This window comes from Prorops nasuta, unplaced genomic scaffold (genome assembly GCF_024137725.1).
Source record: "Prorops nasuta isolate Cenicafe-Biocafe unplaced genomic scaffold, Cenicafe_Pnas_1.2 PNAS00030, whole genome shotgun sequence".
NCBI lineage: Eukaryota > Metazoa > Arthropoda > Insecta > Hymenoptera > Bethylidae > Prorops > Prorops nasuta.
Window position 1 is genome coordinate 2,169,782 of NW_027116827.1, and position 27,210 is coordinate 2,196,991.

A 27,210-nucleotide genomic window follows, 5' to 3' on the forward strand; every position below is an offset into this window, starting at 1 on the left:
GCAACAGCCTCAAGGACTCTCATAGCCTGTAAGTAACATTATTTTTCTTTCAAAACTATAAGAAACTCCAAAAGTCGATCCAAAACATTTCATTTAATAACATAAAATTCTTTTGTTTGTGTTACAGTGGGCGACCTCACTTTGGGGTGTAAGTGCGCGTTCAGTCATCCGCGTCACGGAGTGAAAATTTTAAACCCGTTTTCCGTAGTGACATTTTGTAAACTTTCGCGTCGTACAGTGTAATTTTTAAACTTCCGCGTCGCGTCGCATCGTAATAATTTAAAATTTAACTATCGCGAGTGCCATCGTCGTCGTCGTCGTCGTCATCTTCTGGATGCTGCTGAGCAGATGGATCATCGTTGGATTTTCGCCGAATGAGTGAGTCCCATGGGTAAAACTGTGGAGTTTTTTTATTTAACCTAAGAATGACCGAGAGAACCTACCAATAGGTTCTAATCGGTCCTTCTTCGGTTAAAACCATTTCTTCATTTATTCTTGTGTGTTTCAGGTTTAGATTTCCGATATAGGTAGGCCTCCTAGCTTTGCGTTGTAGGTAGGCACTATATAGCTTTCGGTATTAGGCAGGTTTTCTTTTCAGGTTCTTCATTGCGTTATATCATATTTTGCGTGCGTGTGTATTTTTTTTCAGGTTTAGCTTTCCGATATAGGTAGGCTTTTTAGCTTTCCGTGATAGGTAGGCTTTCTTTCAGGTTCCTTTTTTCCAAATTTTCTTACCCTTTCCCTCCCTTCCCGGGGGTAAGAGCAAACATATGCTCAGGAACGGAATCACGCGCAATGAGTTTTGTTCCTTTTTGGCTTTTTCTTTTTAAATATACAAATTATTTATATATTTAAAAAGAAAAAATCAAAATCGAAGAAACATAGCCTCTGCTCCGTTCAAGACCATTGCAATACCCTTCGCGAGGTGCCCCTGATTTCGCAAAAAGCAATGGATCTAGAGGAAAGAAGGTACCTCGAAAAATTTACCTTATTAGAAAAATAATATCTTTGTAATTTTTTTCATAGGAATTTTCAATTTAAGAATAATTTCATGCTAAAGAACTTTATACGCTAATAATTAATAATCGGCATAGTTGCGTGTGTGTGTGTGTGTGTGTGTGTGTAGGTGTGTAGGTGTAAGACAATACGGAACGGTGGGGAAGTACGAACTTCTTTTGTTTTTCGAAAGGGAATTGTCAACAAAAGTGAGAGTAAATTAATTTTTTCCATTGAATCAAAGCCCTGCATCGGTTTCAAATTGATTTATCTCAGCAATGATGCTTTTACTGATGTTATAGTATACAACTTTTCTACTTAGTTTATCCTCAAGAATATGATGGTTAAAATGAAAAACATCATTGCTGATAATCCTGTATATAGGTTGTACCGCTGAAGGTGTACCAGAGCATAGATGGAAAAATCACTTGTTTTTTTCGAAACTATAGCATACGTCAATTTTTCCTTAAGACCTTTTATAATAGAAATAAGTATAGGGGCTACAAAAAGGTCTTAAGAAAAAATTATATCTTTTATTATTACCGAGATTTCTGAGACCTCTTACGTTCATGCTCTAAAGCATCCTCCGTAGTAAACTCTGTTATATACTATGCAATTTAAGAAAGTATATACTTAAAAACGATGTTGCTAAAATATTACATGTCTAGGTCTAGCTCTTCTTTAAACAGATAAAATCGTAAAAAATTTGGTGTCATGACTAAAGGATACTTGGTGTTTCACTCATGTGAACAATTACATCACGGCTCATATATTATACTTTTTACTTATAACTTATTTGCTAGTTAACGCGAGACTCTACCGAGTTTCCTGATGCTACAGAGAAAAATCTGGAGAATTAAGAGAAAGTAAACGAGGCGAAGGATATCATCAAAGAAGCGTGTCAGAGCTTGCTATAAAGGAGGAATAACGATTGACCCCACTTTAACATGAAAAAATAATTTTAGGTTTCACTTAAACGCTGGATTGCAAGCACAAATGGTAAATTTTTCCCTTTAATATAGGTTGAAAAATGTTCCTTTCGTTCTAAGTTTTAGCCCTCGTTAGCAGCAATTCAATACAGCTGATTTTCTTCGTGTTTATTTATGCATTCTTAGAGCATTATACGTTTTTTGTTCTTACTTCGTCGTATAATTTGCGATTGCTTTTCCGGTAAGAAATACAACAATGGATGCAACGAGCATGGTGCAGCGAGTTCTATCATATAGAAAATACCTTATGCACCCAAAATTTGTGCCCAGATTTTTTGTTGCTCCAATACTCGGAAGATTACTGAAAGCTAGAGAGTTCCCGACGCATGGAATCGATTTTTTTCAATCTACTATTTCCACTTAGTATTTTTTTCTATTACTGAAGAATCATTATTTTAAAGAAAATAAAAAGTGATTTGTAAGAGTTTCGTTTACTTTTGACCGAACGATACGAGGCTCGTGTCTGACCTATTTTGGTCTTCCCCTTATCTCCTCGTTACTTAGATAATGCAAGGATAGTTTGAAGATGAAAGTGTAGAAAAAATGTGTCAAAGGTTAAATGGCATCAAAGAATGATGCAGATGTAGTTAGATCTATCTATAAAGTGAGACGATTAGTGATCTCTTAAGTAGAAAGACTTTTTGTTGCTAGCTGTCAACATCAATTTCTCTTGCGAACATGGCCAAAATCATTCGTGATTATTTCATTTTCATTTTACTGATCTTTTGCTTGGTCTTTGCTTCAAAAGGTATGTTATTCGTATATCTCTATCGGTTAAATATAATTGGAGAGAGAGAAAATCATTTTTACTTAAATTTAGGACATGCGGAGAAAAAGTGCGTGGTGGGAAAACGATTTTTTGACGGATGCAATTGGTGCAAATGCGAGATGATGGACGAAAAATATATTACAACGTGTACTGAATTGGCTTGCACTTCTAAAATAATACAAGAGCCTCCGGAGACTTATTGGCAAAGTTATTAGCTTCACCGAACTTCTGACGATAAGATAACTTTCGTTATATAATAATAATATATTATTGCTCGAATTAGAATTTAAATAAATTATTTTCAGTAAAATAAGGGTTTATTCATTTACAAATAATTCTTTGAATTGTTTGCTCGAGTTACTCAATTTTTCTTCGTATACTATAAATCTGTTGTGTACATAGCTGAGTAACTATTGATAAGAAATTCAGGGTTAAAGGTCATATACTTCTCTACTATATAAATCCAGCATCTCCGTGATTTCCGTGTCAAATTGAAGTCTCGTTTAAGTCAAGGGTACATTTATTCTTCAGTTTGTCATTCTCTTCTTGATATATCAAAAATGTCCAAGTTTGCATTTGTGCTTTTAGTACTGTTTCTTGTTGCCAGTATTTCTACAGCAAAGGAAGGTAAGCAATGATTGAATAATTTTTATATATTGTAACATCTTTCCTTCATCCAACTTGATTATTTTTATATTGGTTTTGAACTGGTTAACTCTAAGCTGTACATTTTACGAAACAGAACGAAAATGTGTGCCGGGAAAACGATATTACGATGGATGCAATTGGTGCTCGTGTTTTGGGGTTAAAGACGAAACAACAATTGGTTGTACCTTGAGATTATGTCATGAGATGAATGCACAGGGAGAAATTGTGTACACACGTCAAATAAATCCACCTGAAGATTTTTGGCAATAAATATAAATATATTTTTGTATTCACTGGCGTCGGATTTCATCATCTTAAAGTTGTTATTTAATTTCATTAGTTGTATATAATTTAAATAAAATAATACATATGTCTTAATTGAATATTTTTCATCAAAACCAATGCACATTAAACATTATTTCCTATCCCTTTCAAATATCAGTAAATTATTTAATAGCCATTGTTTGTTTCTATTATTTTGTTTGCTTGAAATTGTTATCAGAATCGTCCATACTATTTTTTAACACGTGCAAAATCACCATTTAATAACATTTGTTTTATGGAATGTGTATTATATATAATTTAGTGCGTAGTATAGTTTTATCCATTTGTCATTGGTTAATATTTTATTGCCCAATATTAGCTTATATTTTACGCTAGAAAAGTCAATAAAGTATGCAACAAGGCACACGTGGAAGTTTATTTAAAAGAAAGAAAGCATTCCATTGGAGCTGTTCGTAAAAAATTGTAAATATGTTAAAATTTTGTTTCCTGCTACTATTCATCATTGGCGTAACATGTCAGTTGATTGATGTTGAACAGCTTCCAGGTAAGTAAATGTAAAATTATAAAATGTTAGCAATTATATAAATGTACAGTCGATTTACTTTTATAGAAGGAAAAGATTGCATTTCTGGAAAGAGACACTACGATGGATGTACTTGGTGCGAATGTTATGGTGGAACCCTAATAGCTTGTCAAAATGTAACTTGTTACAAAAATGCACCACTATTGCTTCCTGTAGATTTCTTTAAAAGTTAACAAAATGTGACACTTTGATCAATTTTAAAAAGCATCTATTTATCTTTGATTCTAAAAATAAACTACAATGTAAATTTGTAAATCTTAAACATTGTGTTTTCTTTTACCTTTAAACTAATGAGAGTAAAACGAGGAAAATGTAATAATTAGATTTTCAAGGACTTCTTCAGTGAAAATAAGATTTTACGTGGTATGAGATTGCTAATAAACAAATTTGTATGACATGTGATACTTAATCTGTGAAATCGCTTAGGGTCAAAGGTAATAGTATCAGATTGCTCGAATATCGGTTGATATTGGATCTTTTTGAGAGTCAGATTTACATCTAATCTTGATAGTGAAGTTTCGCGTGTGAATCATTATAATATATAATCAACATTCATGTGTTTGATTATTATTTTTAAAGTTATATATTCTTTTAATTATTTTTGGAGTCTATGAAAGCTGAAGATAGATATATACATTAAATTTTTTTATACAAGAAAATAATTTCATTGTTTACAGAGCTTAATCACTAAATAATACAAAAACGATGTGATCATGTATAGACAGAAAAAGATAATTCGATGCGTGTAATTTGTGCTTTGATAGAAAAAAACTAATACAATTTGTATACCGTATATATTATAATGGACTGCTTGACATTGGATTCCGAGATAAAGACTGAAGTTCATTACATAAGACTACCCACACCGGAAGAGCATTGGCAGAAGGAAGAGTGAACCACAATGGAAAAGAAGGAAATAATAATGTTTGAAAGACCTATCTATGTACGTACTGTGTAGGAAATGGGATTAAACGGAGATAAAAGGTATATTATTGATTTCTTGGAGCGTTGGACAGAGTGAGAGGGTACGAGTGAGGTGTTTATCGAAGAATGGAAGTGGAAGTTGTGTGATATCCTCGGGCCGGATCCTTGGCACTTGACAGCTGTCGCACTTGGCGAAAGGCTCCAGATCTCTCGAAAAGTGTCCATCACTCTGTCCCTATTGTATGCAGGTCCAGATTTCTCGATCCTCCTTTCCCTCGGGCAGGGAAGCCATCTTAAGAGTACGTAGATGTAGAGACAGACTGGTCACAATCGCAATGACGCAATCGAGCACGAGTAGACGAAGATGAACTGCAGAATCGAATGTTGAGATCGGCCGTCGATCCCATTAAACGCTCGGGTAAGCTCGGATAATGGCCGTCTATGTATATCCACGACCACTCGAAACCCCTCCCCCACCCCCACCCCACTCCATATACACCTATACCTATCTCTCACCGGTCTCGTCGTTCGTTCGATGGACACATTCGCGCTAATTTTTTAAAACTCGCGTCAAACGATCGAGATACACAGGAGGTATACCCGCATATGCATATATATAACGGAAGAAATTGCTGGACGAACACCGCGGATATAATAAGGCCATTAATAGTGGAAAAAAAGAATAAAAGCCAATTGGCCGATAGACGCGAGAGTCAGTGAATTGGAGATACATGGCGGAGTAGAATCTAAATTAAAGCGAGGGGAAGACTGCGAGGCGGTTGGGAAAAGCTAATTGAATAGATTGTAGGACAATTATTGCACAAGGAGTCGGACAGACATTCACGGAGGAAATGAATTCGCTATAAAGTTGCTCGGAGCGAGAAACGGGTTGAGTGAAATTGTGGGCGGGTGCTAATCGAAGCTGAGATCGCTCGGATTCTCGGGGGAAAGCAACGTATGCTATTCCGAAGCTTTGAAGGTAATTAGTGGCATGTCGTGGGAGGGGGGATCTGGCAGGTTCTTGCCAGATCGCAGTAGGTAAAGGGAACCAACGTGGGAGGGGACTCTCCATAGGGAAAACCGTCTGCTACGTACCACGTTCAGTCAATTTAAGTCACTCATTTTAACGTCTTGACATTTATCAACAAAAACTACCGGTCTGCATCGAATGCTACAATATAATATACATACAGCGCTATGTATGTGCATGTACAGGTTATAACGATTCAAATGTAGTATCGGAATCTTGAGGGAAAAAGAATATTGCGAGGAGAAATCGATATATTATTATTTGATTGTCGCGTAGATAATTGGTGTGTTTTATGGGTGAGACGTTGTTGGCAGAGAGCTTTGCGCAGAGTGATCTGACAGGTTGTTGGCAGATATCGGTATGAGAGCAGAGCTGTGTAAAGATCGAGGACGAGGGGGAGGCGTGGATGAGGGTTGAGGGGGACAAATGGTCGATGGAGCCGATCTAAATCGGCCGTTTTAGCGTTTCGACGCCCATCGGCGAATATAATTATGTAAGCCGTTCACTGTGGATACTCGCGGCGTCTAAAGATGGCAAAGAAACGCTTTGCTTATGCAATTCTGAGTAATTAGTCCATTTACGAGCGGCACGATATAACCGGAGATCGCATGGCCCGTGCACGGACATATTATATCGTAGCGCTCCTAAATGGACTAATTATGTGCAGGTACACCTGACTGGAGCCTTCGACGAGAGACGGGGAGGAGGAGCGAGTGGAGGAGGGGAAGAAAGAGAGGGAGAACAAGAGAGCGTAGACCAACGGGCCATTAATTCTCCCGTTATTAATGCATTTTGATTATATTTTTACTCTCGAGCGTTACGTTTATTGCGCCATAGATTAACGCCGCGTTACTTCGTTCGTCTCATTAGTTAACCGTAACACCGGACTTGGACGCTCATTTGTAATACTGGATCACGCGGAACGCAGGCAAAAGTATTGTATAACGCACCAAGAGCCTTTACAATTTGCATTTACTCCTGTGTGTGTGTGTGTGTGTGTACGCGGCACCACCCGATTCGATACATTTTCACAGCATTCTTCTTCTCTCTCCCCTCATATTCTCCCTCTTTTCTCTTTCATTCGATCCTTCGGAGTTTCTCGCGCTGTAATTTGATACCCACCACCGTTTCTTCTTTAGCAGTCGAGTAAAATCCTTGGACATCCTCCCGCAATGGGAATTTGTCGGGTCCTTTAACGAGGAATTATTTCAATAACTTTACGAGCAAGCTGAGCTTCTCGATGGCCAAAATGCACACGGGCCACCCGCCGAAATTCCAGACTTGGATCGTAACCCGAATTTCAGCAGGTAGCCGCGTAAAAATTGTCGAAACTTTACGCGATAAATTCGTTAAAGCGTGGAGGAAACACGATTTTGGCCAGGTGTTCCCTTCCCCCACCCCTCTTCCGTTAAATCACCACGCCTAGGTGGAAATCTCGCAGGCAATTGCAATTATTCCCGAGAAAGGTGCAGTGTGCGTATATACATACGTACGTCGAGCTGGTTCTTATGGCAGCAGCTTTGGCAAGAGTGCATATCTTTGCACGGTATTAATTCGCAAATCGAGACATATCCGGCATAAACGCTCGTTAGCGGATTTTTTACACGAGACGAATCAAACTAGGAGCAATGTCCATTGGAGTGCAAAAAAGCAATCACGAGATTTTCTTTTTCAACCGCGCTATTTTACGAGCGTTCCACCTAAATCGTGGCAAAGCGTGATTTGTTATTACAACTGGGAAGGAGCTCGTCTCTCCGTAAAATATTTTTTGTTCTCCATTGGAGAAAACGAAGGTGGTGCGCAAAATAATTCCGAAGCGAGAAGCTGGATAATTTGTCAGTATATTCTGCAGGAATGGCGAGGGATCTCGAGCGAGCGGGGAAAAGTGGTCGAGTGGACGTTGCAGAAGTTAAGGTGGATTTTCTCCGGGAAGTGATTCGATGTGCTTGTTTAAGGAGAGCTGATGCCACTTATTAACGTTATTATCGTCCCGTAAGGAGATGATACGTTTCTTTTTCCATAATAGTTTAGCCACGCGAGACATAATTATTGCGTCGAGGCTCGTGAGAAAGCTGTCAAGACGCGTGGTTAAGTGACACGATGCGTGCCAGTAATAAGGCACGTAGTGGCAGCCGCCAGACTCCGGAGAGGAAACGCGGCGGTGGAAAAAAGTCTAAATGTTATCTCTCAATCCGATTTATGGACCAGTCATTCGTAAAAGAATCTTCGACTATAAATTAAACTTTTTTCCACTCGCCAGATTATAACTCAATTTAACAATCGTCCGTACACGTATTATCACATTGGCGAAATAAAGTTTCAGTCATCGATTGATAAATCTCCACAGTCATCGGTAATAAGACATATAACTCGCTTCAATTATACAGAAACTTGATTAATTCGTTAAACCTATATTTTTGTCGAACCGAGCAGCTCCATCAAATATGTGCCACATCCGTAGTCACATTACTCGTTACAGCTTCAAGCTTGCATCAATTAACGAGGATGTTAAATCTTAATACGATAAACGTCAATCCAAGGATCGCATTACTCATTCGGCCATAATTAACTTTACAGCGAATCTGTCAGTTTCGTCCCAGCGTTTTCGGTTGACAAATCTGTTTTTGCGGGAAGCAGCGAATCGTTGAGCGCTTGATACGTAAAAAAAAACGGTAAGTGGCAGTTATATAGGTATTTAAATCTGGACGTGTATAGAATTTGCCGGCTTATCGCCGGAGGAGCATCGGCAATATAGGTTTTAGTACCGCTAGTTGCCGAGCAAGTGCGAGTCCGGCGACATCGCGGTAGGCGTTATCGGCTTAGCTAATTTACCACGCGTGCAATAGCCTGCATATATATAGCCTTGCCAAATATCCTCCATATATATATGTATATATATATATATATGTATAGTGGATACACAGAGCGAACAATACCGATCGTCGGCGAGTATATACCAGGAACTCGTTAAATTAACCGACCAACCATCGGTCTGCATTCCTTTAATAATAGGTATATAGATATATACCTATCGCTATACGTTTAAGCGTACCAAAGCGGGACCAGCAGAGTTTTCTCTGCTCGTTGGCTAATTCGCCTTAATTAATACGCGAGATCTCACCAAAGCTTCTCCTGTCTATCAAGGGTCACGCTAAGCCTCGGCCGAGCAACTCCTCTCTCGGTGACCCCGGTGGTTCTCACCGCTGCTCCTGCACACGGTCCCACTGCTATATAATACTCGAAGCTTTAGCGCGTCTAGACTCTTTCATCTCGTCGTCCATAAATTCGCTTAATAAGCGGCAAAAAGTCTCGTTCTCTCGAAAATTGGGATGGTCACGAGTTGTGCAGGGCTCCGGCTTATAGTAGGTCGTAGGTCCGTTTGGTGCTGAGATTGCTGGGATAAGAGGATGAGGTGGGGGGGTAGGATGGGGTGGGGGAGGGGGGAGGGGGGGGGGTGATCTTAGGTAAGAATTAAATGGAGTAAGGATATAGATGGGGGGAAGATAATCTCTCTTCTTGACGCTCGGCGGGGCAGGTTGAGCACCGCTGCGCGCCGACTTGGTGGAATCATGGACCAGACAAAAGATCCTGGTTCTCACGACCACGCCCGCCCCTGCCCCCTTCCCTGCCTCCGCGCTAGATGGCGGCGATGCCTTCGCCAAGCCGGAGAGCACCTATTCACCGGAAATTCTTCAAGTCCGACGTTCCGGACGATCCTCACGCGCGACCCCGTATCCAACGTCCTAAAACGAAAATAAACGATCGCTCGTGGATCCTCGCATTGTCGCGCGGCTTCGCCTTTTTATCCCGAGATACGACAATGCGGTACCCAAACGACCTTGAGTCGAATTATTTGTCCTCGACAGATTCGCGGAACCTTCCAACCTCGAACGTCTCACGTATGAAGGGAGCTGGAGCTTTTCATACTATGTATATATAATAGCACATATAGACGATTATTCGTCGGACGTTGGAAAGACGTGGGGAAGTAAAGGTGCGAGAAGGATAATTGTAAAGGGTGTTGCTTAAGGAGGAGCAGGAGGAGGAGGAGGAGGTAAAACGTTAGGAAGGAAAGTTAAAAATAACTTGGAGAAATGAGATCTCCTGACCGAAGTACTTGACCCAGGAATATATATATATATATATATACATTGTAGCGAATCATGAAGGCTCGATGAGAACTCTCGGACGTTGTCATTATCATTGGCGAAGATCCCATCGTGACACTCGTCGAGGTAAAAAAGTCGAGTGAATTGAATGTGGGAAGGCGATCCTAACGACTAGAATCTACATTAAAGAGGGCAAAAAAGGGGGATTTCCTTTAACCATTTGCGCCACCAAGCGCGCGATCTTGCTCACGGTTAATACGAAGACAACGGTAACGAAGGGGAGAATTTCTATATATGCGCGTTTGGTAACGAGCAGTAATTAACTCCCCTTTTTTAGCAGCGGCAGTTGATTCCTTGACGAAGCACCGGCTCGTAAGGCATAACAATATACATATATATATATATAAGCACACACGCGCGCTTATAAACAGCCACCTCGCCTTGAAACGACGGTACATAACGTCACCTATGAACTCATCTCTTTCCTTCTACGATGATGAAGACCCGAAGAAAAAAAAAAGACAAACTGAAAGAAGCAGGCGTAAATATGACGAAATGCAATTGTGAAACGAGTCGTGACTCGAAGCACAATATTCGTTAAAGGAATAATGGCGAGTGATGCCGTGCGTGTAGTTTCTCGCAGACTAACCGATTGGCTCGCTCAATCAACGTCGAGCCGATGTTGATTTAATTGTATCTTAACGCAAATGATAAAAAATGGATGGCCATTGTCGCGTAAAGGTTACGGGAGTCTCAGGATACTCACCGGTGTGTGTTCTCTTGTGAGCTTTCAGGTGGGAGCTTTTCGTGTAGACCTTATCGCAGCCCGCCACGTCGCATCTGTGCACCTTGCGTCTCTTCAGCGCGTCTCCGCACTCGTTGTCCACCCCTAAATTGCCCCCGTTACCCCCTACGCCGGAATTTCCTCTGCCAGCTATTCCAAATACTCTGCAAATCAAAGAGAATTTATTTACATCGTTATTTAAATATATATATATATATATAGACACACATTGTACAACATTGTTGGAAACAACCGAAACTCGCGTTAGTTTTCTGATTTCGACGAGCGAAGCAGAAAAATTGCGTCGTAGTAGAAGAAAAAATTGTAATTTTGCGGGATGAGAAAGAACGGGCTGTTCTCGATCCGCGGTTGTTCCCAGCATTTTAGCAGCAAATGCGTCTCGATCTCCTCTCTATAAGACCAGAGAGCGACGCGAGGTCCGAGCCTTCATCCTCGTTTAACTTTGATCGATCTGCGCTACGTACCTCCTATATACCTATATATATATATATAACTGACGCAAAAACCAAAGGACAACGAACGATGGAAGCGAAACGCTTCAGCGCAAATCGTAAAAACCACTGCGCCGATGGCGAAACGTTGAGCATCCTGAAATACGAGAGAAACTGGTAATCGAGAGGCCATTTGCATGACTCGATCTTGAAATTTGAAGAAAAAGGGATTATTCTGGTCGAAATCCGGATGGTTCGAAAGAGGTACGTGCATCGATTTACCTGTTATAGAGTCTGATGGGATTTTGTTTCCCAGTCTCTGTGTTTTCTCAAATTGATTTATATATCACGTTCGAGGGTAAGAAGTTTATCTTTCCTCGAAAGGTTGGGAAGAGGCCGTGAATGGTAGAAGATTTCCTCGCGACGGTGGAATATAAGAGAATTCGCATGCTGGGATTGGCCGGTAGTCGGGCATCTTTTTGCGAGAAACTCGTTCATCGTGGGTACAGCTTAAGAAGGAGTATATATTCTTCGTACCTCCGGCGACATCGATTATGACGAGTATTCCGAGGTAAGAAATTTGACGACCGAGTGTCAAGGATAATATCGATTCCAATATGGCCAAGACGTCTTCATCGACTGTCGCGCTTCGTGTTCGGACTCGATTATTCCTCGCGACCTGAACGAGACAGCGCGTCCTTCTCGACCGATGCAACCTTACGACAAGGTGCTTGCTTTTCTTGCATCTTTTGTATAAACCGGAAAATTCATCTTCTCGATATCCCCGCAAAGTCTGAAGAGAATCGCACCGAGTTTGTCGAGCAACGAGGCAATTTTGTTCCGCTTGGTGTGGACTGTTGTAGCTATATATATATATATATATATAAAGAGAGAGAGAGAGAGGATAAGTATGAAGATCCAAGTATAATTACGGGATGAAATGGATCGTTTGGATGGGATTGGTGGAAAATCGTGAGAAGCATCGGTTCTCGCTCGAATTCGCCGGGTAATTGTTATTTCCGGCTGCGTGACTCCATCGAAACCAAGCGCTGGATCTTCTAAACTGTATTCGTAGACACTTATGGTGTGTGTGTGTGTGTAAAAGAGGAGGAATCTTCCTCCCTTTGAATGTTGGGCCCGGGCGGCCGCGCGCGGCGTGTGAGAGATCGAACTAGACGCGATCCGCATTATCCCGGCTGGAAGCGGATTTATGCCAGTTTAAACACCGTGCTGCAACTTTGCTTTACGGTGCGAACCAACCGAGCCTCTTTCATTCCAGTGAAATATGACTCCGCGTGCGAGAGCCTACGTGCGCGCGCGATACACACCGCGAAACAAACGCTACGATAGAGCTTTGGATACTTTGCCCGAGTGCGTGAAAGGATTTACATTTTTCCCGCGAATAATCGCGCGCTATCTAGTTCCTCCTTCAAATTAATTACCTGCCATTGGAAAACCGCTGACGCTTCTTTTTCCTCCTTCTATATATACATATATATGGTACTATGTAACGTGCTCTTTGAAACGAAAAGAGCAATGAAATGACAGGAATTTTAGCGGGAAACGAGGGCGTGCGTCGTGGAAAATTCGGTGGAAACCGTTGGGTCGCTGAATGAAAAATTCTAATAATAAGATAAAGGCGTATATATATATATATAAAGATAGTCGCTTCGAGTGGGAGCTGTATTTGTCCGGACTTTGGAGGGGCATTGCGTCGAACCACAGCGACGGGGGTAACACCCGCTCCTGGTGCACACAATCTCCATCCGACCAATCGCACGAATTGAAGCGAAAACTAGCAACACACACACGCACGCACGATCTGTAGCATATACGTGTAAGTGTGCCACGTATACAGCTTCTTTGTCGAGAGGGGATTTAAAAGAGCAAAACCGTATATGCGGGAAGCGCTCGATGAAATTTATATCCGGGGAGAATTATAACTATCGCTGGGTTAACGGCACCGAGTACCCGTGACACATCTCCTGGAACTTATGCCGAATGTAATGCTTCTGCGGTGGACGTGACCTCACCGCATAGCCAAAGAATCCTAGCGTCTCTCGCAATAACTTATAGCGATGCAAGGACGTGTATTTTCGATATTCGAAAGCTTTTTGATATATGCTGCGCCTACGGATGTGGACTAGGATTTTATATGCAGTCTTCCCTTACAACGGCTATAAATAATTTCCCTATATAGTATGCTATATCCGCTAGATATTCTCCCGTAATGCAACAATAATACAGTGCGCATCGAATGGCACATATACATATATATATATATATATATAAGGAAAATTGTGGAAAATGTCGGAATAAAAAGCTGCGTCGTGTCGCGTTGATTGCACAGGCGGAGTGAGTCGTCGTCGGTGAAAAGTGAATCGTTGTGGTCATAGTTGACAGAGTCCAAGCGGAAAAAGCCCCATGGTGGCTGGTAGAATTTACGTAATGCGAGGAGGAGGGGGGAGGGGGAGGGGGCTGAGTTGGCTCGCGGAAGGAAGCGAGTGCTCAAAGCGAAAGAAATCGTGACAGGGTGCGCTTGGAGGTTTGTTAGCGTGTTCCCGGTGTCACGAGATTACTATGTTTTCTTCGAGAAGGGCTTCTCTTTCCGGCCAGCGGGAGGGGAACTCCCGTCGACAATGGGAGAGACATTCGCGGCGCGCGAGCAAATTAAACGAGATTTACAGCGAGCGCACGATCTCGTCCTATTAACCCGGGACGTGCTTATACATTCGATGAAATACGACGTCATGGAAGGCGTATACACGCTTATTGTTAGCGATAGCCCGCTGCTTTCGATTGCGAACTGATAATAGAGTCTTCCGGACGAAGCCGGCTCAACCATCGCGGCTGTGCGACGTGTTTTTCTCGAACAATTCCCTTCCACCCCCCCCCCCCCCCCCTCCCTCTTCATTTTTAACCCTCCAACGTAACTCTGCTTCCACCCAAAAAGAGATTATATATATATATATATATATATATGCAAATTGTCTCGATCAGCCAACGCTTTTTGACTCATCGCGATACGTGGATAATTGCTGCTATATAAGAAGAGAAACAAAACTTACAAGGATGCTTCCTTTATCCTCTGCAGGGCCAGGATGGCTGCGGATGAGGAAACGAAAACAGGCTCGGTCGGTTCGATGGTGCAGACAGGTGCGTCCCGTTCCCAGTCCCGCTGCCTATCCCGGTCCCTGTTTCTATCTCTGTCCCTGTCCCTCTCGCGTCCCTCTCGTTCTCGAATCACGATATCGCAGTTCTTCTGTCCATCGTTGCTCCGCTCCCGAATCCTATCGCGATCTCGATTCCTCTCCCTGTGTGCTTCCCGTTGAGCGTCCCGGTGGTCCCTGTTCCAGGCTGCGTCCACCAACGAGGAGAGCGGTGGCGAAACTGAAAAGCAAAAATTCATAGTTGTGTATGATTCTCGTGTATTCAATGTTGTCCCTTAAATCTTAAATAGAGAAAAAAAAATAGGAAAGACGTCAAGTGTGCTGGTGGATCTTATGCGAGGCTCGAGTTGGGAATGGCTATATAGGCGCATGATATCCCGGAGTCCAGGATCGAAAGGTCGATGCATGCATGCATGCACTTGCGAAGGACTGTTTCTATCTCTTCCCCTAGGCTAGCTGGTCTCCCATATAACCGAACGGTAAAGCGCGATTCGTTCTAGGCAAACGGGTCGTCGCGAGTCATCGCGGATGTTTCCACAAATCATTTGGCAAAAGGATTGCGCGTCGTCGTCGACTTCCTTCGAACAAGCAAATCAGAATCTTCCGCTATCCACGTGCGCACATGCCACATGTATGAATATGTATGTAGATATATACATACTTACTCTACTCCTATCCGACGCTTCTGGCCTCCGTGAAACCTAAAGCTGCTGACCGACGCCACGTTTAAATTTACGACCTCGAATAAGAGTCTCGTAAAAATTGCGGGATAATCCTTTTTACGATAGAAATCCAAGCGATTGTTCGGTCCGGGAGAAACGGTGCGTTTGCTGCCTCCGGACGGCGTGCGCGGTGAGAAAATTACAAGAACGCTCTAAAATAGAGTAGCGATTCCAGGCACGAGTCTAGCAGTAATTGTATCGGCTCGGATAATCCGAGTTGCCACGAACGACCTGTAATCGATGTAAAATTACAATTTCCAGACGCGCCTCGTTACGCGCTAATGGTAAGTACGATCCTAACCTAAGTACTCGTAATTAGTGCCACGTAATTGGATTCTAGTTTACGCTGGATCGCTAACATATTTCTTTTTTCTCAGCCCTTTTCCATCCGATTGCACTTTAAATCTGGTTTTATTTCGCTCCTCCCCACCTAATTTCTATCCCTCGATCGTCTGCCCGTCGCTGTATAGTCTCGACCGGATTCCGGAAGCCGGTCCATCCTCTCGTAACCGGCTATATCGAGTGGTCGGCAAACGCTGATAACGAGCTTTGTTGGTGCCACTTGCCTAACGACCCCCCACTCTGCCACACTTTCCCCGCAGATTATGGCTTTGCTCGCCTCGGATTAAAACGACGAAATTCCTCTTTATCGTATATGGTTCACCGTTCCCTTGGAAAATCACCCTGCTCGATCGTAACTCCTCCACTAAATAAGGGTACACTTCATATACGTGTGATCGGTAAGTGTATATAGTACAGAGTCCAATGTGCTGTCAAATTTAATTAATCGACCAGACGATATATTTTTCATCCCTTTCGTGGTCTGATAGAATTCGCTATTTACGAGGCACGAGCCGATTTCTTTGAAATCGTTTTCTCGGTGTGATGGCAGTTTGAAATGTGTGAAGTAGCGAAGAACCATGTGGTTTATACGCATACTGTATAATACTATATATATATTCGTTTGTTTCTTCTACCACTCGACAATGATTCGTGTCAAACACGACGCTGCTCGAATGACGCAAGCTCAGCGACAGATGTTCCGTATTTTTTCATCCGGACAATTTCCACTGGTGATTTCCAAGCGACATAAATCAGTGTCGAGTTATCTCGCGACTTTTTTCATTAGAATCCAATGAAATTCCGACGTTCCAAGGACGCTGAGTGGCCGAGAGAGCGACAGAAATGACGATTTCACGATGGAAAATGAATGAATCTGATGGAAAACTCTGATTATTAGTATAAATTCATTTGGGCGCTGTTGCGCTGCATTACCGTGATAAAAAATCCAAGATATAAGAGTATTTTTCAGTGTGAGGATTTATTATGGATCGTAAAAGTTTCATTCAGCGTCGTGTGTCGCAACGATTTCTAATTGATGGTAAAAGTTTGATTGGAAAAATTTATCTTTGCGAAAGGCGAGATGGAAAAAGCATGTATAGAGAGGAAGACGTGGTATACATGTATATATATATATATATATATATATATAGCGAAATGATATAGACCGGTATCATTACGAATTCATTTGGGCGCAGGAGTGGCTTTAAGCGTGCGGTATTATTAATAGTAATTTCCGTTGGGGGAGGGGTGGTACGGCACGCTTAATTAACCGCTGCCTCGGACACTTTTTCCCCGAAGTTGAGGTCGTCTCGTTAGAGCCATTAGAGTTCTAGAGAGTCTACTCGAAGCCTATGATCTTGGGTACCTAATGGTGGCCGGACTTGTCAGAAACTCGTAACGACCTGACAGCTTCTCGGCGCTGATTTCTACTACCCCCCCCCCCCCTCCCCCCTACCCCTCTCCCTTCCCCCAATCCAACCTCCACCAGCATCCTCGTTCTTCTCAAGAAACTCCTATTTATCCTGCATCAACTCCACTCTAAGAAGAGTCTTAATCGTCCCTATAAAACTGTTTCGGACGAATAATGATGATTTTCGAGATAAGTTTGATATTCCCGGACTCGGATCTTATCCTTTCTATCGTCCGTGTGTTCTCGGAGAGCCATTGCCGGGCTGACGTAATTGATAACGCTAAATGGCGGGGTTAATCCGTGGATTTATGAGCGCAACGCGCAGAAGCAGCAACAGCAGCAGGGATTTTTTAAAATCTGCCAAATTGAAGGATAATCGGTGTGTCGGCCCGGTAAGCACTCGTGGGCTAACTGACAAGGAGATAAGTAGGGATAGGGGTCAGGCAGTTTACGTGGCCAATGGCAAATAAAACACTCTTCGCTAATCCGATACTCGAGGGAGGCGCGGTTCTTCGGGGGCTGCTGCAGCCTTACGAGTCGGGGGTCACGCGAGGGACGATCCTGCGGGCTCCTTCCTTCGACCGCTGCCACGACCTTCTGAACTCCGTTACTCATCTCTACGCCCACTGCTTCTACCCCGTTCGCACATGCACACACGTTCGTCAAAACCTTCACGCGAGCCTCGTTGCAGAAAAATTACCACTCGTCGTAACGCCATTCTCTCGATATGTAAATAACGATCTCGCGATTTGTACGAATAATGATAGATCTTTGAAAATAAATAACAGTTGCAGAAATCAGCCGTTCCTCGACAGTCGGAACAAGCAAGCCGACGCATACATATATATACAGTCAACGTCCACTGGCTGCAGCAAAACACGAGAATGCAGCAGAGTGAAATTATCCCGGGATGATTAATTCCTACTAAAGCTGATTAGCTTCATTAAAGTATTTTCTCCGCATCATCTTTGTGCGGGGGATTTGTGAAAAATGTCCATGAGGAGCTATATGCTACTATATACGGTGGTGGGACGTAGATTCGTCTGCTAATTGGATAGTTAGGTTGGATGATTTAAAACGCTGTAAGAAACGTTGCAGCAAGTGTTGGCCCTTATGGACTGGATGGAAGTATCGAAGGAACGCGGTAACCTGTCGCTTAGCGTCAGCTTTTCACATATAGCATTATGCGATTACGATCGACCGTCTCCGCACACGAACGAGCCCAGCTACACGCGTGTCGTGCGAGACTCTATCCGTGTGTGCGTGCGCACACGCATCCGCGTGGTGGGTGGACATGCCACCCGCATCGCGGAACTCGTTAGACCCACGAGTATTCAATTAATATTTCCGGCTTCTCCGACAAAATAAACCAATCGATCGGCTTGTACCAATTAATTTTAGATTGGTAATTTCCAGCTGACCGATCCCTCCTTATGTCACCTATCATTTTTCCATCGCGACAAGATCCCTTGCCTGATCTATCGAATTACCTTCTCCACTCTTGAACCTTTTCGACAAACATCGTCCCATTATCGTATATAATAGACACACATCTATCGCGATCAAAGTTCCTGACCTTATATATATATATATATATATAGAAATAGAAGCACAATGGGTGTTTCCATCTTTCTCGTGTATGCACATATACATGTAAAAAAATTGTATTATATCGTAAAACGGAGTCTCTACAATTTAATTTTATATATGATATATTACCGCAGTGCGTGTACATCTGGGTTAACTGTGAGAATTCGAGAACTTTCTCGAAGTAGGAAGCGTGCTAGCTCTTCCCACTGAAAGGATTGGCAAAAATGTCCGCGTGTATTGTATAGAGTCAGCGTGGGTGGAGACAATTGGAAGTACCGAAGCGCCTGTGCGGTGGGTGGGTTTGGCATCTTTTCAAAATGATTTGGGTCGCGCAACGGTCCGTAATCGCAATAGGTTTTGACCCATTGATTATTCAACCGCTTCGCAGAATCATCCTTATCAAACAAGACTTTCCCTCCCAGATAATTCAATGCTCGAATCATGCAATCAAACCAAATCTTTTTCACAAATAACCTGCAAACTATTTAATGCTATTGTTGCGGGAACACAATTTTTTTTTTAGAAATGTTATTATGATTGTTATTCTGCGTACGAGAAAAATTTGAGAAAGAAACTCATGAATATCTTCGAGATACGAACGAAAGCTTTGTAATCACGTGTTTATCCAGGGCCCGAGTCATCTTTGTCATAATTAAGTACCATCAGCGCGGCGTGTTAATCGTCGAAGCGTAATTGTTGAGTGAAAGCAGATCCCGTGGAGAAGGAACAATAACTGAAAATAGAAAAGTGGACGGTTTACCGAATGGTCGCTAGAGCCAGAGAGCACAACCGATATTCATCTAATTCTTTCAAGGAACGCATTATAGTAAACTGGATCCACGACAATCGTACGTGCGTGTGTGGAGTTCATCCAGGCTTAAGAATATTGCTCTTCAACTTTGACCAAAAACTCGAGAACGTATTACATTCAGAAATCTCTGGAGAAACGTGAGAATCTCCCAACACTTCCAAATTGAAATTAACCTGGTAACGGGATATCGTTAAAAAGGACGAGCCTGGCGAGAGATTGACCAAGCAAATAAATATACCGAGAATATAAATATACGTAGTAAAATTTGGGATGAGTTAGCCTGGGGGAAATTTGCGTCGGGCACGAAAGTTATTTAGAGCGTCGAAGCGTGAAATACGAGAATCGTATAGGATCCGGTATGAATTTGGAGAGGCGAGAAATTATGGATCGATGAATCGGACGATAGGGAGGTATAAATAAAATATACGACAGATAAAGCGCGAGATAAGGTAGTATAGAGCAGGGAGTAAGACATTTCGGTAACGACCGTAGGGGAGATTTTAAGGCCGGAATCTTATTTGATTTGTCAGTGGCCGGTGGGCACGTCGAAGCGCGAAAGATGAGCATCGAGGAAGGAGCGTTCGATCGGAATTTCGCGGGCCGCGTAATTACAGAGGAAGAGTCGACGATCTTGCTGTTCCGTCCGTCGCTTTTATCGCCATCTGCCCCATTGCCATCGGCCGAGCAGCTCCCTCTCTTTATACTCGCCACGCCAGCCAGCATCCTTCGAGATCTTCCTGCTGTGGAGCCACGTGGGTGGAACGCCGATCTGGTCCTCGCCCAAGGCTTCGCGATGTACAGCTTTATCTTTATACACCAACAAACTCTCCTTTCTTTCAGGAAACTTGCACGAGTCGACCGGTGTTCGCATGCATTTTCAACATAACTTTCGAGAGGCTCTCGACACTTTGGAGAATATGGTAGCAGATGTGCTCTGGTTTTGCGTTTCCTCGTCGTCCAACGCTGTACAGTTGGAGCCAGGCAAAAAGAGTCCACATCTGGGATTGCGATCGGCCGCGGCGCGGAGTTTCGTTTCAATGAAGCAAAAGCGAATAAATTGTCGAGGCAAGGCGAAGGTGCCGATATATCCGATAAATCTGAGCTCGAGTGATAGACGAGCCGAGGCTCTCCGAGCTTGGTTGCATCAGCCGGTCTCTTCCCGCCCTCCCACTCTTCCGTATAGAACACATCTCTTCGGTCCAATTGATGCAGCGAGTACTGCAAGCGCGCGCGCGCGCGAGAGAGAGAGAGAGAGAGAGAGAAAGACTCTCCCATACGATCCCGCACACCTTTTATCCACGGAACTCCTCTTCCTTCTCCAATCTCCCTCCATTATCACTCGACACTCCCCTATCATCCCGCATATAATCCCATCCATGGCGACAGCAGCTTCCCGATTAGCAACATCCACTGCTAAGTACTGTTTGCTCAAAACCGATACTGCCCATATATATATATATATATCTACTCTCCTCTTATATATATATTTTATCCACGGTTCTTCCATTAAAACCCTTCGACATTCTATACTTCCTGGGTCGTGACCCCGTGCGTATATATATATATATATATATACATATATAGATTCCTTGAGCATTTTTACACTGGCGAATATTTGGTCACTCGACGGTCGATACTTTCCGGATTAATAAATCGATTAATCAGCGAGCGCTGGCTACCGGATTTACCGAGTAATTTATGATCATGGTATATTGGTCGTTCGGGGAAAACGATCGTAGGAAAACTAACGCGTATCTTCGAGGTGGTGTGGCTGGCCAATAATTTATCGGCCGGTATCTCTTTCTTTTGTAATAATGAATGGGAACGAAATTTACATAATTAAATGCTGTAAAATCTATGTCCCTGAGGGGCTACCGATGATGAATCAATAACGCTCGGGGATCGGGTATTCCATGACGGTATTGATTTAATGCGACACGCGACGTGAAAGCCGGTGCATAATGTACCACGCGGACGTGCAAAGGGTCTCTCCACAATGTTGGATGTCGACATAAAACATCGACGTCGCTGCTTTATCTTACGTTACGCCGGGATGCATCAATGGATCCGTGTAGACTGGATGGCAATGTCGCTTTTTTTCTCAACTCGATAAATAGTAAACAGTAAACAACCGATACATCGTGGTTCCAATCTTGCATCGGATAAATTCATCGGTCCCTCGTTATTCCGCGTAGCATTCCTCTCACAGGTTTATCTCTCGATAGGGACGAGTCAATGAGAGAATCGTTCATCCGCTCCTCTTCTTCTTCCTCTTTGCATGTATGACTATACTATATATATATATATATATAGTGGTATATATGTCGCCAAAAACAAGTCGAGGTACGTTGGCCAGCTTCGACTCTACATATATACACTATACAGTTTCAACATGGGAGTATATTCATCGGACAAATTCATCATCGTCCCAGTCGGTAGTTTTTTCTCGCGTCGATTACTGGGATCGTTAGCCTCAGGCCTAACCTTAACCCCTGTCTAGCGCAGCGTTAATAAGCTCATTACGCGCGCCGTCACCGACGTCCATCTTTTTCTGTCACACGCGTCATTCACGGTTTTAATCGAAATTATCCCGCATCCCCTACAGGAATAACCAGGTTTTTTTATTCTCAACGATTATGCATCGACGATATACTTTCAAAGAAACTTTACTCGAAGGATTTACAAGGTCCGATATATATATATATATATATATATATGTATATACAGGAAAAAACTGTAGGCTTTTTCAAACCACCTTGTGTCCGTGCAACTGTGAAGAACCAATCGTAAGCTTTGGTTTACGGTGAGATGTATGGAGGAAGAGGGAGAGAGGGTTGTTGTGTCTTTTTCAGGATATTGGTGAATTTTCCTATAAGGACGGCAAACTTTCACGCGAAGGATCGTTTTACAGGTGTATCAGAGGCGAGAGTGGGCTAACACACAAGCGCTTTACGAGGTTAATGTGCAAAAGCGCGCGGCTCGTCCGTGCCGGGAGGTAAACGCGCGAGCACGTAACGGTGTGATGAATTATAAGGCTCGATAAGGTCGTGCACGTTAATTTATTATCCTTGTAATCGCCGTCCTTTTCGAGTCGAGGCTCCGCGAAAAATCGTCACTCTTGCAGGATCCAGTCTGTTTCGCGAGAGGCAGAAAGCGAGAAACCAAAGCTAGGGGGTATCGCGAAAAATGGACAATTTATTGGTCGACCGGTCAACTCCTCGCGTCGAGTGCCGAGTGCCGTGGAACATGTGCCAACAACACTGCCTGCAACTGCCAACCTTAAAACTCACCTGACGCGCGTTATATACCCGATAGCCTTTTATTGACGTATCTTGGAGAAAAAATCACGAAAGATCCCAGCTATACATAGCTTTCACCTTTCATCGAGACGAGGGAGAAAAATTCAACGCGGCAAATGGAACGCGAGCCGAGTAAAAATGTCTTGCCCGTTGGTTATAACAACGCACCATGCACACGCGGCTGTTGCATTGGATATCTTTGTCCGGCGCCGATGGACTTATTATTTATTCCATCGCATCGACTGAATAATATCGTTGCTTTGATATTCAAGCCCTTGTGATTAGCGAGGACTGTTGGACGCGGGGAAAGTTGTACGCGGAGACGTTGAACTTTTTAGCATTCTATAATAATTTATGGTGCTGCGGAGGTAGAAACATGGCGTTTACAAATTGCGCTCGCTTGACTCCTCGCGCGCAGCGTTATCTCGTAACCGAAGAACGGTAGAATGCTTACCACCATTCTGCTCTTGTGTAATTAAATTACGATCGGCTCTGCTAGCTGCCTCGGCGATTTTCAATTAATCCACCATTTATCAATGAATTTTTCAAGCTCTCTTCCCTCTCCCGATATAGTATATATATAATTGAAGCTTTTCGCGCGGAGAAAAATGCTTCGCGCGGAGCGAAAGGATTCGAAGGATCATCTGCGCCAATCGGAATGGAAGCTGGTGGTGTAGTCCGATGCAGGGGAATGGGGGCAACTTGGAATAGCGTAATCCTCGAATAAATCAAATCATTAGAGGCTGCAGGGAACGGAGCGCCAGGCTCCAAACTGAAATTTCGAGTCTTTTCCTCGGCGCAAAAAGTCCGAGCAAAGAGTATAAAAGAGTTACGGCTTCTTTCCTTCGACGCGAAGCTTGTAAAATTTCTCTTGGATAACAGTGTTTAGGTGGAATTCGAGGGAAATTGAAGCAATGCCGGGTCTTTAAAAGCGAGTTTAGAATGTTTAAAGAGGAACGGTAAATCCATGAACCGTTTGTAGAGGAAGTGAGAGATCTTTCTTATTGCCAGTCATCAATTTCTCCGCATCTCTTAGTTGGTGGATACAACAGGTAAACGATTGAAACGTGGAATTTCCTGGAGCAATACTGGACCAAGCTTACATTCGCAGATGGCGCCGCGCCGCACCGGTCGATCGATATTTTGCGGTCGCCCGCGTTGATGTGCAGTTTAATGAACCGCAGGAGTAGCTTGGCGCATTGCGCACGGTTGCTGCTTTTATGTCATTGCAAATAATTTACTCCGCCCCCCCCCCTCCCCATTCTCTCTCCCACTCCGTTGCTAACTCGATCAGACAACAAAATCATTTCCTCCATCCAGCACCACAACTTTTCCCATTTCCCAGCATCAATATACACACTCGTTTTATTAATTGCAAAAAAAAATGCATCCTCGCGAAAGAAATTTGCTTTTACGTTTGAAAAGAGGGACATACGGCGAGAGAGGAGCGCTAAATGGACCTTGGGACCCCTATACTAATTTCCGTCGAATCACTGTGATAAACAATCGCAATTTCCGAAATACCTCAAGTTGGATAGAGTCGACAACGCAATTTATCATATTTCATCCATATTACATCGAGTATATTTTAGGAGGATCCTCCGCGTTGAATTTTCACCAGTATAGTTTTGCTAATTGATTCGATTAAGGCAGTCGGTTAATGAGTCTCGAGAGTGACTCTTACGTTGATTTTAGTGCTTGTCTTTGGCGACAGTGAGGGTAATCAGCGATTGAGATAGAATTACGTGTTTGGCTCAGGATATACCGTATATATATATATATATATATATATAGAGAGAGAGAGAGAGAGAGAGAGAGAGAGAGAGAGTGGGACAGAGGTAGATTGGAGTAGTGAAATGAGCGAAACCGCAAGACTGTCGAAGGAGAATGAGAAAGACGCCGCGAGTTTTGGCGTGCATGGAAGCGAGTGGAGCACGCGTGTGTTTCAACGTGTTCCGTGGTACCTTCCTCGCGTGGAGTCGCAGTGCAACGCCCATACATCAAAGAGCAAACGGTGTCCACCGATCGATTCCTGTGTACTTAGGTGCCATCAATCTTTACTCGTTACCGACGGTTATTCAGTCATGAATTATGTCGATCACGAGCACGCGACCTCGGCTGCATAACCCCCCTGGCCTCGAAACTCCATCGACGGCCGAGCAGACCACGGGACTGTACGATCGACCACTCAAACGACTGCGACGACTTTCTTAAACCTGTCAGACACAGCTACCTGTGGATGCCTCTTACCGATTTATGAACTTGGTTTCGTGTATAATCGAATCGAGAAACGACAGTTGCAGCACATGTACGTTTCTCATGTAACGCATTCTGCAATCCGATTAGATCGATTACGAGCCTCTAATGATTTACTCAGCCCTTGGATATATCGAAACGTTATTTCCCCTTTCTTACCATATAAGCCGATCAGGCCTTATCCACGCTGCTTTACCGGGAAACGGACAATTGCCAAGCAACGGATGGCTCGTAACTTTGACCGATCGTCAATTAGCCAAATATACGAGATAAGGAAACCTTATCTCGCTCAGCGGTAATTGTAATTTGTCCGTGGAAAAGTTAGGCCTCCTCGCTTTTAATTCTTCCCTCGCCGTTCGTAAAAAGTAGTTTTCGAGCGTGTGCAGGTATATAACGGAGGGTTCGCGCGCCGAAGTGAACGTTAAACGGCGGCGTGAATCACTGATCCAATTAGCAGAACGACGGAGATGTGTCAAATTACGCAGCGATCGTTGTTTTCGAGAGAACGGCCAACAACGGCCTCATATCCCGGGGTGAAAACGCTCGTTCAGAGTGCTACGACTCCGAGGAGGCACACGCGTTTTAACGCGAGACACTTTACGATAATTGCCAATGTGGTTAGGTGCCGCCATCGCCACTTTACGGCTGCGTTACTCATAATAATCCAGCCAGCAGCGAGGCCCGTTCGAGTCCGGACCGGACCTTGAGGCCCAGCCTCCTCGTCGCGCGCTACCTTCCAGACCTTTCTGCACGACACTTTCATTTTTCCACGGCTGCGCAGGCCTTATCGCGCGATAAAAGTTTCCCCAAAGCAGCGACTCTTAACGGCCAATAATCACGGGACGGGACCCCGCTACTTGCGCATGCTCGCTCGCACGCGCACGCGCACTACCCATTTGGCTCCAAGTGCGCCAGAAGGTTAGGTTAGGTTGTCACATTTACGCAGCATCGCGCCCTGCCGCAAATCCACGCGAGATTACCCGGCAAAAATTTAATTACCGTTTAATCGAAACTGATACCGATCTTCGACTAGACGGTAAATCTTAAAATTTATGCTGATAATATTTATCCGAACGATTAAAGTCATTTTATGAATCGTACAGCGCGTAGATTTTTCTATTTTCGGCCGCGGGAGATGAATTAACGACTGGATTTAATGAAGCAAAAATGGCTGTAAATTAACGAAGCAAATGCGAGAGGTTTTTGCGTTAGAGGGCTCCGCGTGATAATCAATTTAGGATTAAGAAATCCGTAAACATAGACCATTAAGGACGAGCTTCTGCTTTCTCGTGGAAGGGGAAATTCTTCAGCAGCCGATGCGATGCGATGCGATGCGATGCGTTCGCCCTAAAGCAGTATTCCTTTCATTGCATCCTCTATTATACGCCATTTATACCGCGTAATCTTACCGGATCTCTGATTTCAATCTGTACACTTTGAACGCCGCGCACGCGAACGATCTACAAATCAACGTTCGTTTCTTTCCCCCGCAGCGATTCGCACGGTAGTGGGAAAAGCCTTATTTACCAAGGGCAAAAACTTTGACCCATTTTTCTCTCAATCTCTTTAATGCCTCTCTTTATATCTGTTTACTCGTTCGTTCATTTCGGAAACCTGCATATTACAGGACTTGAACGACTAAAGAATTTTTCTTCCACTTGGAGTAATTTCGATATTGCGACTGTCATCCACCACCCCTCTTTTTCCTCAATCACCTATATGTAAACACACAGGTGACCACATCCGATTCTTACATTCTCTAACATTTTTTCTTCACCTTTTCTGTTTTTCAATCTCGCCTCTTACGAACAAATTTAGTTACTTTTTCTGTTGGATTTCGACGATCGAGTCTCACATTTGTCCTGCGAGAGTATTCAGCCTCTAGAGTTTAAGGGGAGAGAAGAAAACGTATTTACTATATATTCGTTGCAATAAAAGTCGGTTGAGATGTGTACACTATCCCATATAGTGGAATATATAGCGCGCAGAGTCCGGAGAGAGATTTCTCCAAAGGCCCCCACGCTCGCGAGGAGATTCGAA

At 43.3% G+C, this 27,210-nt stretch overlaps 1 protein-coding gene and 1 long non-coding RNA gene across 3 annotated transcripts in view; one reads left to right on the plus strand and one right to left on the minus strand.

Moving 5' to 3' along the window:
* Positions 1-27,210, minus strand: part of LOC136782850 (uncharacterized) — a 199,166-nt gene that overhangs the window by 7,858 nt on the left and 164,098 nt on the right. The window contains exons 5-8 of one of the 2 annotated variants that reach the window (XM_066742548.1): positions 14,638-14,959; positions 12,906-12,910; positions 12,396-12,423; positions 11,100-11,281 (exon numbers count right to left, since the gene is read on the minus strand). In XM_066742548.1, the coding sequence (XP_066598645.1) occupies positions 11,100-11,281; positions 12,396-12,423; positions 12,906-12,910; positions 14,638-14,959 (537 nt within the window). The remainder of the gene's footprint in view (positions 1-11,099; positions 11,282-12,395; positions 12,424-12,905; positions 12,911-14,637; positions 14,960-27,210) is intronic. The other variant, XM_066742547.1, reaches the window with a different exon arrangement.
* LOC136782781 (uncharacterized) lies at positions 3,016-4,532 on the plus strand. The gene is made up of 3 exons (XR_010824171.1): positions 3,016-3,381; positions 3,497-4,231; positions 4,298-4,532. It is a non-coding gene; the product is annotated as an uncharacterized lncRNA (long non-coding RNA).